Source organism: Mugil cephalus, chromosome 18 (genome assembly GCF_022458985.1).
Source record: "Mugil cephalus isolate CIBA_MC_2020 chromosome 18, CIBA_Mcephalus_1.1, whole genome shotgun sequence".
NCBI classification, from domain to species: domain Eukaryota; kingdom Metazoa; phylum Chordata; class Actinopteri; order Mugiliformes; family Mugilidae; genus Mugil; species Mugil cephalus.
In genome coordinates, this window is record NC_061787.1 from 6179698 (window position 1) to 6195005 (window position 15308).

The 15308-nt window shown below is 40.2% G+C and overlaps 1 protein-coding gene across 3 annotated transcripts; it reads right to left on the reverse strand.

Moving 5' to 3' along the window:
* Positions 1–98: 98 nt before the first annotated feature.
* On the reverse strand, positions 99–13334 carry sgk3 (serum/glucocorticoid regulated kinase family member 3). 3 transcript variants are annotated; one of them, XM_047568274.1, is made up of 17 exons: positions 13047–13334; positions 7268–7469; positions 7096–7179; positions 6851–6923; positions 5602–5677; positions 5407–5482; positions 5266–5315; positions 5085–5142; positions 4329–4412; positions 4104–4235; positions 3205–3317; positions 3043–3079; positions 2586–2672; positions 2312–2407; positions 2009–2164; positions 1791–1880; positions 99–1095 (listed from the first exon to the last, which is right to left on the reverse strand). In XM_047568274.1, the coding sequence occupies exons 2-17, from the start codon at positions 7343–7345 to the stop codon at positions 925–927; spliced, it is 1461 nt and encodes a 486-aa protein (XP_047424230.1). In that variant the 5' UTR covers positions 7346–7469; positions 13047–13334; the 3' UTR covers positions 99–924. The 3 variants fall into 3 exon arrangements, with proteins under 3 accessions (XP_047424230.1, XP_047424228.1, XP_047424229.1); XM_047568272.1 differs by having other exon boundaries at positions 7268–7472; XM_047568273.1 differs by lacking the exon at positions 13047–13334 and adding an exon at positions 10693–10856 and having other exon boundaries at positions 7268–7472.
* Positions 13335–15308: the final 1974 nt, after the last annotated feature.

Below are 15308 nucleotides of genomic sequence, written 5' to 3' on the forward strand. Positions count from 1 at the left end.
GACAACCAGGTTACCATGGTAACCACTCCACGGAGTTCAAGACGAACCAGGATATTATAAAATCAATACTATTTAAATTGTACATAAAAACAAATAAATAAATAAATAAAACACAGACACTTTTATTTAACATATTTCCTATGATTTTTTTTAATTAATAATATTACTACTATTATTATTATTATTGCGCAGGAGTGCTTAAGAAAATCATCAAGGATTTCTCATTGCTGAATGCGGATAAATGTATAGCAAAAGCAAAGCATAGCAAAAACAAAAATAGAAACAATTCAATAAAAAAAAAAACACAACCAAATCACAGAGACAAACGTAAAGTAAATACGTAAAAGACTTCTCACGTTTTTTGTTTGTTTGTTTGTTTGTTTTGTACAAATATGACCTATAAACCAAAGATGCTTTATTCAGTGGTCTCTCAAGTAATCCCTACTTCCAGCTAATCATAAATGAGTTCATTATTACAGTAATTACATGAACAAACACAACAAATCCACTTGACAGTCAAATGGTGTCATTTTTCGTCCAGTGAATTGTTCAAGTTTTTCAGAAAACTGGCTTATTGATTTTATTTAAGGAAGAAATGTGATGCTTAGTAAAGGCTCATTTTAGAAACCCCTTCAATCACCTGAAACAACTGTCCTTAACTAAAAAATATCATCTGGTATGTATATATATATATATTTATTATTTTATATATATATATATATTTTTATCATAAATACAAATAGGTAAAATAGGAAGACTTTCTGGTTACACCTTGTTCCAAATAAAATCTGTTTTAAGTCCATGTTCTTCCCAGCTGCTTGCTTTGGCTTCGTAGACCAAGTTAATCCATGGTATAAATTCTTCCCTTTAGTAAAAAAAAAAAAAAAGTAAGTTAAGGCATGTGAAGACCACACTGGGAATGTTTCATAGGAAAGCATCGTCAGAAGGTGGAGCGTAGGAGAAGCCCACGAAGGCGTCGTCGGCCTCCATAACACTAGCGTGGACTCTGGAATGTTCTTGAGTCAAACAGACGGAGCTGGGAACCATCTCTTCTGTGAACTCGGGATCAAAGTTTGAGATATCGCTGAAAGAGCTCTGCGTGAAACACGGGGGAATAAAAGCAAGGATCATATTAGCATTCATGGAGCAAATACAAAGCGAAATGCATGCACGCGTGTATTCACAGCAAGGGGCTTAATTTGACGGCATGAAAGCACTATTTTGTTTTTACAATGTAGTTTAAAAACAGCTTTAAAATAATAAAAAAAAAAAAACTCCTAGAGGCAGTGATACCAAACAGACATCAAAGATCAGAGCAGATGGCCGGTTAACACACTAACAGCAGATCATCGGCCGACCATCTGCTTGGTGTGGGTTTAAGAATGATTTAGGTGATTCATTCAGATCAACAAACAACAAGACTTCTTCATAAATTAAGTCTGTAACACACAGACTTAGAAATCAGAAACACTTGTGCAGGCTAGTGCAATCAAGTACAATATCCCCCAATTAAATCTGTGTAAAGCTTAAAAAAGGCGTACTTTTTTTTTTTAAAGTTGCAGTGATAATTGTGTTGAATTGAATGTAATTGTGCAGGTTTTACTATTAAACTGGTAACAAGAGTTAAAGTGTTTAGATATCTGCCTAAGTAGATGCTGTGTAAATATGATTAAATACAATATATGCAGTAACCTCCTCTAATCTCTCATCCAAATCCAAAAAAAAATCCAATGCAGCCCTGACAACTAGACTTATATCTGTAACTCTGCTGGAAGACGCAAGTTATTTACCACATGGGGCGTGAATGGGGGAGGAATCTTCTTCTGTTCAAGGTCATCCCAGTTGATGGAAGAGAAGAAGCTGTGCGTTTTGATTTCATTCTGGTGAAATAAAGAACGAATCCACATGAGTTTAATGGGTTTTTTGGCAGGGCTGACATGATGCAGATGAGCCACCAGAGGGCGTTCAAAATGTGAATGTGCCGTTCGCATTAAATAGTCACACTCACAAAGTCGTCCCTGGAGCCCAGTCTGTTCGTGCCGTCTTTCTCCAGCAGCCCCTCGAGGAGAGACCAAGCTGTACTGGAAGCGCCGGGACGCTTCGCCAGTGACTTGTGCAGGATGTTGTCGTACATCTCGTGCGTGTCCCTGCTGTAGAACGGCGGCTGTGGATGTGGGAAAAGGGAAAAAAAAAGAAAAAGAGAAGTATATAAGTGAGCGTGGCAGCACAGTGTGCTGATTAAACACTATTTAGCGCTGGAACACATTTTTAAAATTTGAGATATTTATGAAATGTCAAAGTGAAAACTCACCAGGCCAAAGAGCATTTCGTAGAGCACTGAACCCAGACACCACCAGTCTACAGTGTTATCATACGGCTGTTTCCTCAGGACTTCTGGAGCTAAATACTGATCACAAGAGGCAAATAAACAACATATCATTACATTTTTTTTTAATTTACTACTAATTTTGTTATCTTATTTTCATGTCTGGCTAATGTGACTCACGTCCAGCACATTTGACACATATATATGCACATTTATCATTTACAAATCCAGTATTGAGGACACATGAAAACATTCATACCTCAGGTGTTCCGCAAAATGTAGTGGTGGTGTCTGTCTGGGAAATGCCTTCCTTGCACAACCCGAAGTCCGTCAGAACGATATGGCCCTTTTTTTTTAGAGAGAGAGGACACGGGGACATTTTTAGACAACGGTGCCGCACAAGCGGCTCATTATTCGCAGGGACTGAGGATTCTATTGTTGACCAGGAATGTTGGCCACAGCCTCATCAGCCCCATTCACCGGTCCCTCACTTTCTCAATAGGGCTAGGCAGGAAAATCATTAGTAGAACCTAATTCAATCACATGTCCAGCTGGAACTGGAAATGACACTGAAGAGGCAAAAATGACCGGAAAAGAAGTGTGTTCCAAGGGCTATGATTAGATGTGATAAATCATTTGCATACTACATATAAAAATAAAAATAAAAGCCATTCCGGTATATTAAAGGTTTAATAAGAACAAATGTAAACATTCACCTCATGGTCAAGAAGGATATTTTCAGGCTTCAAGTCTCTGGAAAAGTCAGAACATAGTCAGCTTTTCACGTTTTCAATACGTGACGTATGTGTAGGATCTCGCTGGTATTAACATATGTATTTGAACTTGTATGATTTTATAAGCACTAACCAGCACCGTACCTGTAAACAATGTTGAGAGAATGCAGATATCCCAGTGCACTCGCCATTTCAGCAATGTAGAACTTCGCTCTGGGCTCCGGGAAGGTTCGTTCTCGTTGGAGGTGAAAGAAAAGCTGAGGGGAAGAGCGACACGGTGAATTCTTTTAATGTATATACTCATAATACAGGAATATGTTGACTGGTAAATGCAAATACTGATCTACTTTTTTTTAACTTTAGGCCCTGTTAAGATCTGGCATTCACACGGGGATCCGCTCATACTTTTACTTTCTGTATACTAATAAACGCTGACATCATTTGGCTACAGGATATTGTGTAAACAGTTGCTGTCTTTAATAAGATCTCTACCCAAGTTTTGCAGAACTGCAAAGCAACTCTATTGTGGTTTTTGTCTTTCTTAATGAAACAAAAAAAAAACGGTTTATGCTCGAGGACGTCGGTTGAGTAGGTCCAGGATGTATGTGTGTACACAGAAATCTGGCGACAACTGGCCAAATGAGTCTCAGTGATCTCCGGTCTCGCTGGGTGTGTTCACGTCGCTTCAAGTTGTGATCAGATGAAATAGGATGCGTGTTAACACCAGTTCTGAGCAGGGCCTCTGTAGTCATTGTTCAAATATTACTAGCATACTGACTGTTAGCCACCTTCACAGTCACAAACTACAGTTTAAAAAAAAAAAAGAGGGTGACACTGTGACACTAAGGAGCCTTTATTTATTCGGAGTGATGTCATAAAACAAATTAACACGCTGCGGTCGTGCTAGTAGAAGTGCAGATCCGAGGGAGCATATTAAAGCTGCCTTGTGCGTATATCCTGTACTACTGCATTGCTTAGCTGGTTCTTGTTCTTGTGACTCATTCGTGTGTGATCACGTTATTCCGAAAACTGAAACAACTCACTTCTCCTCCGTTGACAAAGTCCAAGACGAAGTATAACTTGTCTTTGGTCTGGAAGGAATAATGAAGCCCGACGAGGAAAGGGTGTTTGACGTTCTTCAGCAGCACGTTGCGTTCTGCCATGATGTGTTTTTGCTGTGAAAAATATCAGAATTAGCGTTAGCATGCTGTAAATACATGAAAAAACGTAACTGTAATTAAGGCAGTGTGTCACTGTGTGTGTGTTACCTCTTTCCTGTTGAGGATGACTTTTTTTTGTAAGACCTTGACTGCGTAATACTTTCCATCATTTTTTCGTTTCGCGAGGAAAACCTGCACGGCACAAAATACAAAGCGCATTGAGCACTGCATCAACATGGTAAACTTGAGCCATTCCCAATCTGATTCTCACTTCCTGAATGGAAATGTCAACACAGGCAGAACTAAAACTTGTTGCTTCCCAAGCAGAAATCAACAGAGGAACATATTAAAAAAGTCTCTGAGTACTAAGCTACTTCACACTATGTAACTGTTGCTGCAGTTATATTATTGAGATAATTTATATTTGTCTTTCTAATTCTACGAGGATTTATGTAAGTTACATTTATTATCACGTACTATTTATTTTTATTTTATATTTTGAAAGTGCTCCGGTGATATTTTGATGCTAGTCATGTGGCGTTTGTGAACACTAAGATGAAAGGATGGAAGTTTTTTATGCTAAGTTAACCTTCTGTTTTGTCATCAATGCTGTGTGATTAGTTTTTCACGGTGGCTGGAGGAGAAGCTTCAATAAACCAGTACCAAGAAAGCCACTTGTGTGTCTGCCTGTGCTTTCGGAGGGAGTTACACACTATATTCTACGAAGTTAATTTTTGAAAACGGAACTGACACACTGCAGACAACTTGAACACATTCATTAACTGAGTTTCAGTCTGTGTCACTGTCTCACACCGAGATGAAATGAAAGCAGATGTACTTTCTGATATTGCATTGTTGACATACCTTCCCAAAACTCCCTTTTCCTATGACTTTTAAAAAGTCAAAGTCTGTGGGCTTGGCGCTGGAAGAAACATGACAAAAGTGAAACATGAAAGACTGAAATGTGACAATAAATAAATATATAAATAAATAAAGAGCATGGTAGTCTGGCTTTTACTGAGGTGTATCTGAGTGGTGAACGTACTGTGGATTTCCAGACGGTCCCAGGTTAATGTTTCCGGAGGTAGAGCTGTTCTGTTAAACAGCAGAGAAAACATCATCTGACATATTAACAATTTAAGGTAAATTAACTGAAATACATTTCAGATTTAAATATCATACTCACTTTGTCATCCTCGTCTTCAGATGCATCTGAAAGGTGTAGCCTTTTGTCCATCAGTAGAAAAGTCCTAACCTCTGGACTGTGAAGTAAAATAACTTAATTTAATGCAAAAACAAAAACAAAAAAAGCTAAACAAATTCAATCTAATAAGATTAGATCTACAAAATAAGGAAGTATGATGATAATGAGAACACTTACTGGTTGCAAAGCGAAGGATGCGAGACAATTCGCTTGATGAACTCATGCAACCCTGCTCTTCTTTGCTTGATGAACTCTGTTGGGCAGATGGAAAATGCAATCAAGCACTATTCAAACAGCGGATTAGAAAGTGTGTGGTATATGTACGTTAGCGTGGGCCTGGGCGGTATGACCAAAAATGTATATCAGGGTTTTTTTTTTTAATGCATAATCACATGTTCCACATTTTCTACTGGCTGAGAGAGAAATTAATGCAGTAGATTGACTAAGGATGGACTATTTTACTGTGATGATGAGTAAATATTGTAGGATAATCCCACACTAGTAATAAAACAGCATTAGCACTGCCTGCTGATGTGGAAATTTACAGCTCAGAGATAAGAAAAAAAGAAAAAATGAATTCAGTGTTATCAAGATGAAATGGAGAAACAGGAACAATCACGGTTTCATTTATTTTGACATATTTAAACTGCTATGTCTGTGATGTCAGCAGCAGATCAACCAGCTACAACACATTTTTTTCTCATTCATAAAAAGCTAAAATTGGCTACATTTTCGGGGACAGCTTGAAAAGGGGGACAGGTCGTCCAAAACGGAGACTGTCCCCAGAAATCTGGGACATCGGGTCACCCTAAACTGACACAGCACGTTTTTTTTTTTTTTTTTGGAACAAGTCTTCTCATTCTGCAGCTTCATTTTTCGTACTTTTCCGTCTTCATCATGCCTCACAGTGACGCATGCGTGTGCTACACTGAAAATGGTCCGGTCAAACACACCGGTATGACTGTATATTAAGAATTCATATCATACCGGTATCGGTATGAACCAGCACACCACCCAGCACTACGTTAGCGTTAGGGATGTCCGATAATATCAGCCAACCAGTAATATCGGCCAATATTAGCCTATTTTTGTAATATCTGTTCATATCGTTATCTGTTTTACCACCGATAATGAAAACAGATAACATAATGCCCGGGTTGTGCTGCTGCTGCTTGTGGGGTTGATTGATGACCTAATCAAACCGCACCCAGAGCCAAAACAACAGAGTGTAGCTAGTGTCGCTAACAGGGTGCTTGCTAACTATAATAAGTCTGGGCGAAAAAAAAAACAAAACGCCTGCATATATCGGTATACCATATCGGTTGATATCGGAATCGGAAATTAAGAATTTGGACGATATCGGCCATCGGATATCGGCAAAAAGTCAATATTGGACATCCCCGGTTAGCATACTGCAGATACTTACCTGGTTCAAAGTTGTCCCCGAATATTCTCTTTGCGGGAATTTTCAAGTTCATAGATGGAAACTGTTTCCGCAACTAGGTTAAGAGACACAAGATCAGGAGAGAAAGTTCATGTAAGAGGGAGGCAGAGTTTGTGGTCATAAGCCTAAAATTACCCTAAATGTCAATGTAAACAGCATGACACACAAGCCAGCAGAGTTGAGGCTTAAGGACTTATAAACAGAGTTCAGGTGACACGTTAACTCACTGCGGTGTAGAGTTTATCAAACTCCGCGTATCGCCTGAAGACGAACCACTCCTGTTGTCCCACAGTGACCATCACCTTGTAAACCTGAAAGAGGGTTAAGCAAAGAGAGCTACAGTAGACGTAACGATAACATTAGTGCAAATTAAATCCGACTGAATGCTACAGCACGCACTGTAAAGCGTTTTTTCTTGTCCCTCTGCTCGTCGTGGCAGGGTATGCTGACGTTGGGGAGACTGGACGGCTCCTCCATCTTGGGGTCGGTTGACGTTCAAAGGCGCACGGTCATGAAAAAACAAAACAAAACAAAACAAAAAACACACTTCTTCCAGGCAAATACTTCAAGTATACCGCTGGCCACTCTCCATCCTGGGATACTGCTGCATTAGAAAAAAAGAGAAAAGAAAACCGCTGTTATTCGGGAACTCAAACCGAACTCTTCTACTCTCCTGTAGGGGAGTAGACGAGCCGCCCTCCGAACAAACGCAGCACATTAATCACCAAAATTGTGCGACTGCACTGACGCTTAAGGTGAGTTCGGTGTGTTTTGCTGATAAAAAGTCAACGTTGCCGACAAGAGGCAGTAGCAAGAAATGATCACCATGAACAGAACCATAACTTTATGAATCACAATAGCAGCATTAGTTAACATTACCACAACACAAAACCAAGCAATCCTGCTACAGTAGTACTATCATAATAAATAAAAAAGGACATTAAGTCCTATTTATCTGTTGATTATTTTGATTATCGCTTGTAATATAGGACAGATTTGATTGTCTGCTGAGTTGCTGCTGGGTATGCTACTATTTTACTGTTTTTTTTATACTTGTGTTGCAAATGTGGTATTTTGCATCATGCGTTTTGGTTAAAATGGTTAATCACTAGCATTTGGTCTAGAACCGCCACTGCTACTCTCTACTCTTTCTATCAATGATGAGTAACTGGATTATTTCCCTTATTTCTTTGATGTGAGTTGTAACGTATTCTGGCTGATTGTGAACCGGCGGGCAGGAGTAGCTACTTGGCCTTTATTTATTAGCATGGCCTCAATTAACTCAGCAATTATACAGGTTAGAGGGGACGCATACTTGTCAGCGGTGGAAAAGAAAAAGGTCACCTGGCCACTGGGTGCCTGCAAGTACCTTTAGTGCCAATCTCCCTGTTATAGATAAAATAATAACCCGCTCTCAAAGGACCTTTTGAACAGCTCAGACTCTCAGCTGAAGCTGGTTTGCTACTAGTGTAACTGTAACTCAAGCAAATTCTATTTGGGAGCATTTGGGAACATGAGCCGGACGAAAACGCAAGAACTTTCTCTCCGCCACGAATAAAACCCTTTATTCTTTTTCTTTGAGATGCAAATGGCCAGAAGACAAACGGCCGGTACTTGTTCTTTCAGACGTTTACTCTTTGTGACTTCCAACGCACTCCAGTGTTCTTGACTCTAAAAGAACATTCGGTTGAAGTGATCCAAAGTTTTTTTTTTTCTTAAAGGGGGAAGATTGCAGCGAAAGTACACAGAAAACAACAGACGGGTCAGTGAGCTGCGACATGACAGCGGGCAGGCTCCCTCCTCCTGGGAAACCAGTTAACTCATGCCTTCCTCTCAGCGTTTATAGCACATCCTCGCTCTCTTCTGACTCTTCTCAATAAAATACCACATCAGTAGATAGACATCGCAGCAGATATGACTCTCTCGGCTTTGCTTTCGCTCTTCGCTGCAGTGATATCTGCATTTCCCCATTGAGAAACAGTGTCCGTATTTACGTATTCATCCTACACTGACACTTTCTAGCACGTATTAACACATGCAAAGCCGACGCTCGTTCACATATCAGACACCACACAGGTTCACAGACGGGGCAAGAAATACTGCGTCCTCTATTCAATTTAACCGGGGGGAGCCTGGTAGGAAAATATTTTGTTTACTAAATAAATTTGACACATCGTAGGTTATGTAATCTCCACTTGTTCTACAACAAAAGCCTTTGTCCCGCTGCTCTCGCTTGTCCATTGTTTGAAGTCTGTGAGGTCAGCCTAGTTTGTCCGACACAATCTCACTGCTGTTTGTCCAAAAATGAAAAACCTGCTTTGTGTCAACTTTCCCCGTCTTGCGTATTGACGCCGAACACATCCTGGAGGAATATCTCATTCTCCTCACGTTGGGGGTTGTGTGAGGGGACGGCGAGAGAGGAGCTCTCTTTTAAAATGCATGCGTGCAGTCGGAGGGACCTTCGCGGCCCCTTCAGCACCGGGCCGGCTCTCTCTTTTTTGTTGCTGTGTGCAACTTTCTTTTTAGTTTCGCTTTCGCGCACATTCATAAGCAGATAAACAATGGCATTGCCATTTTCCTCCAGCACACTTGCCCTTCATCTCATGCCAGAAAACTCTTATTTTTACACTACATGAATGGTTTAGTCTATTAAAAGCTCATTACAGCCTCTCAAAGCCCCCAAAACCAGCTTTATTTGACTTGTTCGGCCACATCAGCGGTTTTAAATTAAATCCGCTCAGTTTGCTTTAAAGTTCTTGCTTATTACAACGAACCAGTTAGCTGACTTTTAGGTTCGTCTTTAGTTAAACTGGATGTTGTTTTTGAGTGAATCGGCTCAGACCTTTTTCAGTTTTTCTTTTTTGTTTGTTTGTTTGTTTGTTTTTTTTTTAAAACCTGGCGTTTATGCAACCAAAACGGCTGCACACTTTCCTGGGCTGCCTCACATCTGCGCCCGTTTTCACGGTCAAACGGCTGAGCACGTCACTGGGTCGGACCCGCTTTTTAACATTCCAGAGATATTTTTGTTCAAGGGGGGAAAGAACCTATAACCATCCACCACGCTTTCAGCTGACACTGCTACTCCTAAATAATGGAATGCCACAGCCCGCCCCACCCACCCACCCACGAAACAGACGTCGTCAAGTTTTGCCCATAAGGACCGAAACAAAGCTCGGGGAGGCAGAATCGAGGGATTAATGTTGAACGCATTCCCTCGGCGCAGTCTGAGACCAGCGTGCCCTGCAATCACACCACAACATGAAGTAACTTGTGCTGACAGGCACAATTACACCGGGCTACAACACGGGATCAAAAATAGCATTCTTCCTGCTTAGCTCAGGCGTACATCCTTGCCACGGAATATCCTATGGGGTTGTTAAACTTTTTTTTTTTTTCTGCCTGTGTGGTTCCGCATCATGTGTGTCAAGGACTTTTAGCGAGAAAACAAAGCAGAGTCACGCTACGACACTAAATCTGATATGAAAGGGATAGCTACAAATAAACTTGTCATTGGCTTTCCCAGCGCATGAACAGGAAGACAAACTAAGTATATATAACCCTTAATTACACCAACTGTTCCTTAAACTGCAGACTTTTACATACACTTTACACTCACGTAGTGTTTTTTAAACTGTTCAGATAAACGCCAAGAATACCTACTGATGAATAACAGGAAACACTAATCTAATTTAGAAGTGTCTCATTAAAATGCAACAGAGACACATCTCCGATTGAGGAAGTGCAGCTGGAGAAGTGCGAGGGGCACGAACTCAGTCAACCTTGATTATGTGCAACCGACCTCAGCGTTTTGACCAAAATCTTACCCCTCAACCTGGCTGCCCAGACGACGCACCGACATCCACAGTCTGCACACTTCCTTTTAGAAACAAGGCTTAACTACTGGAGCTGCGACGGAAAACGCCGCAGCAGCTTCTCCGCACGGTTATCGCAGATATTCACAGAGTTCCTCCTCACACACTCACTCGCATTGGGCAGACTAATGAAAACAAACACTTTTGTAATAGAACAGCCTCACGCTAACCCCTCCCTCATGATCTCATGAACTGTTTAATCTGACAGAAAGGTGCTAATTCAACTGTACGATCATTTCTGAGGACGTGGTTTGTGGCGCTGTTGAAACTGGATTGAATTAATCACAAAGGTGTTTCTGTTATTTAGCCTAGCCCAATTACTAAGACGGATTTGTCACATATACAATGCGCAATACCAGTCAACGGTACTACAACAGTACTACAAACACAGCCACAGCTTCCAACATGAAAACACAACTGAATTAACAGCTCTATCGGTTATTTTAACCTTCCGAGACCCGGCGTCCTCACATGGGGACATTATGTTTTAGGTTTGTTGCAGCTTATTCTGCTTCATTTAAACCTGCTGTCCTCATACGGAGACACTTTTGACTCTTCTAGTTTGATATGACATGAAAATTTAACAAATTCACATGTACACGTTTGAGGACGTTGGGATTTTATCGTTTCCAATTCTGCTTTTGCATTAAAATAAACAGTTTCGTATTGTGGTTCACATCGGCGACTTAATTTGTAATACGCAAATACGCATAATCCTTGTGTCCACATACTCCAGTTCAAATATGACGCTTATTTTTACTACTTCTTAGGTAATCCCAAATACATAAACATATTAATCTTATCTTAAAGAAATCAAGATGTACTCCACACAAATGCTTGGGTCTCAGGAGGTTAAACAAATGCTTAATATCATGGGTGTCCAGCTCAATTTGATCTTAAGGGGGCTGGACCAGTAAGATAACGGCATAATAACCTACGAGTAACAACAACTGCAGATTTTTTCCATTTGTTTTAGTGCAAAGAAGAACAAGGTAATTAGGGGAATGGTTACGTTTTAATAAACTATCATTTAAAACAGTGAAATTTCCCAAGAAAAATGAATGTAATTTGGGCTCATCACTGTCTGCTGTGTAGTCCTGGGTCTCAGTGTTGCGCTCTGCCCACTTCTCTTACGAAAACAGTGTACAAAATAAGGATAACAGTTATTTTCGTTGAAAGATTGTAGCCTTTTATGCAATCTTCACACTTTTAGATTACACCATCTGACTGGCCCGTGCTTAACACCATGACCTTCACAAAGATAAGATTCGAAAAAGCATTCGCATTCACTGGTGACGCTAACTAACTGGCGAGTGAGTGCATATGGCCACCTGTTGACATCAAAATAAAAGCAATGAACTTCCTGAAGTCAAACGGAAAGGTTTGCACACAATCTAAATATAATTCGGTGAGGGGGGAAGTAATTGTGAAGAGAGATTACCAAGAGAAGCATGCTTCTCGTCACTGCAAATTTGAACGCTGTGTCAGTGTAGCACAGGGCAGAATCAACATGGGGGTACAAAAAGCTCACCTTCTGGGGGTATGACGCATAATTTCTGCAGCCAGAACTCAACTAAAACTGGATGACTTCATGGAAGCTGCATATTCTCCTCATTCACAAATCTGTCCATGACCACTGTTCCTGTTTCTAATCACCTGACTGTTCTTACATACTCTTATTTTTTTAAAAGAAAATAATCTTGTAATGAATGGTGCAAATTATGTGTATGTATTTTTCTATGTTTGTTGTCTCTGGCTTAGGTCGTCGTTGCAAATCTGGATATATAAAAATAATAATAATAAATAAATAATATATATATATATATATATTTTTTTTTGAAAGGCTTCAGCTACTCCTGTTAACCCTGGTCTTCTTTCTGTGAGGCTGAGACGAACTTCTAAAAATCTCAGCACATATGGCGTTTATTATGGTGGGGACGTAAATAAATAAATTAATAAAACCATACCTTCTCCAGTCGAGGGCAGAAGTTAGAAATAAAGAGCCAGGAGAATAAGGGGAGGACACGAACACACACATACACATACACATACACACACATATAACAGGAGGTTTAACCTGCTAAAGGCAAATAAACGCAACTAATCGCGAGCCAAAAAACGCGAGGTCTTAACGGCAAAACAGCGAAATTAACCAATTTACAGACGTTTTCCTTAAGTCCAACTTCAAACAGAAGAAGTTAGTGTTGCGTAATAACCATTGCTGCCGAGCGCTGTGGTGACAAATGAAGTGTACTTGCGTGTTCCTCAGTTAGAACCAGAGCGAGGTTTACATGAACATCACGTACCTTACAGTATTTTGATGCGGTGCTCGTCTACTTCAGCGGCTCCACTAGTGGTGGCGGTGGGTTTACAGCATTTAAACTTTCAACACAGCAAACATTCTTCCCTTCCCCGTTTTTGGGTCGAGGAGGCAAAGGGATTTCAAGTCCAGGAGACAACCGTACGTGTGTTTTCTAAGCGACCACACAACTGGGGAGAAGCAGGAAACATCAAGTCTTTCCTGGCCGTAGAAAGTTCCAATGAAATTCGTCACGGGACCTCAAGGCTACAACCGCCATCAATGGCACGAAAACGCACCGGGGCTTTTCCTGTTCTGCATTTCAAAATACACTGCGTAGCCAAAACACACGCACACAAAAAAAGGCGTCACCCGGATTTAACTAACCAAATATGTATGAGCGTCCTATTGGACACGGGTGGTTATGGTGCAACTGATGCAATGAGTGGCTTCTCATCTCAAAACATCTAAGGAGATTGCAGAAAATATTAAAACTGGGTCCAATGCATTATTAAAAACGGGAAGTAAAGTGGGGAACCAACCATAAGAGACGCGTGGGAGCTTGTGGGAGCAGTGCTATGATCTGGGGTTGCTGCAGTTGTTCAGGTCTAGGTTCTGCAACATTATGCCCAAAGAATGAGGTCAGCTGGCTACCTGAATATACTGGATGTGAAAGAGTGGTTCGGGGGGCGTGAGGCATCATTTTCACACCTGAACTCCACTGAGAATCTTGGGGATGTGCTGGAGAAGTGCAGCGGTCAGACTCTCCCATCATCAACACAAGATCTTGGTGAAAAATTAAAAAAATTAACGCAACACTGGATGGAATTAAATCTTGTGACGTCACAGACGCTTCATATCAAAACAATGCCACAGTGAATGCTGCTGTAATCAAAGCTAAATGCAGTCTATCAAAAAATATTATTATTATTTTATTTTTATTTTTTTGGTCAGGCAGTGTATATTCCCACAGCAAACGGTGTAAATTTAGTAAATGAATGCTTTAAATTCAGTTGAAACTTGTTCTTTACTTCAGTATTTTTGCTTATTTTACACCTATACTCTACTATAGTAGTAAAAACAAAGACTGGGTAGTGTCAGGTCCCACCTGCAGCCTTAACTATTAACGGGGGAGTGTGTAGAGGTGGTTCACATCTATACGTACCGGAGTGAATGCAGATAATTGGGAGATTGATTTGTAACAGGTGGCATAAAGCAATGCTGTTGAAACAGTTCTGTTGTATGTTTATCTAGTGTGAGAACTTCTTTGGATGTCATAAATTGTGTTTGTTCCACAGCACCGTACTTGGGTTTTTATTTTTAAGGCGCAGTGAATAACTTCCGACCGTGTGAGTGTCTGCTTTGCACACTTACGTTAACCACCACCAGGAATTACCACACTGAGAAGTCAAACAGTCAAACAGTGTCACCTACAGGAGGTAGAAAGGCTGGACATGAAAAAACATTCTAATAAAACAGAACATACTATTTTTACAGCACGAACAATGGGAACCAATAGAGGAACAGAATAATGATGGATCATTATAAATAAGTTCAGTAATCGCGTTTATTATGCGATACACATGATCGCTGCAAGAGAATGAGATATATCAAAGTCGTGACTAAGGTGCATTGACAAATAAGTAATGTATACGCTTTGAACTTTCAGCGTTTACATGGAATCAGTTACTTTTTAGTAGTAACACATGGTGCCAGAATCAAAAACAGACGCATTGCACCACTTTTCCTATTACAAAAAAAAAAAAAAAGCTACGTCCCGAGACGACTTACCTGCATAGAGCTGCGATGATGAATACTAACTAGAGGCATTTTTTTCTGATCTAATGAGCGATCTATTGGAAATTTAGATGAGATGGCGCCTTAATAAAACACGCTTTCATTCGCAAATGGTGTATTTTAAATGCATTAGGCAATAAACATTATGAGAACTCCAAAGCTGTGTCCGCTAGATGTCAGCAAAACACTGTTTGTAGAAAAACTGAAGAGAATACTGTGTGCCCTGTTTCACTCTCTCCTGGGACAATGCCTCAAGGCAGATGTCGCAAATATTATTATAACTACAGAGTAAACGTGAACACTGCAATACAAGTCAGTGTATGTTACCGAGGTTCACATTAATGCATTATATCACCTATGTACAGATATGATTATATAACTTAAATATATTATATATCTTGCAATACTAAATAAACAAATAAAGGATAGCAATATTTCAACTAAAATTAAAATAAGGACAAATGTAGAGCTG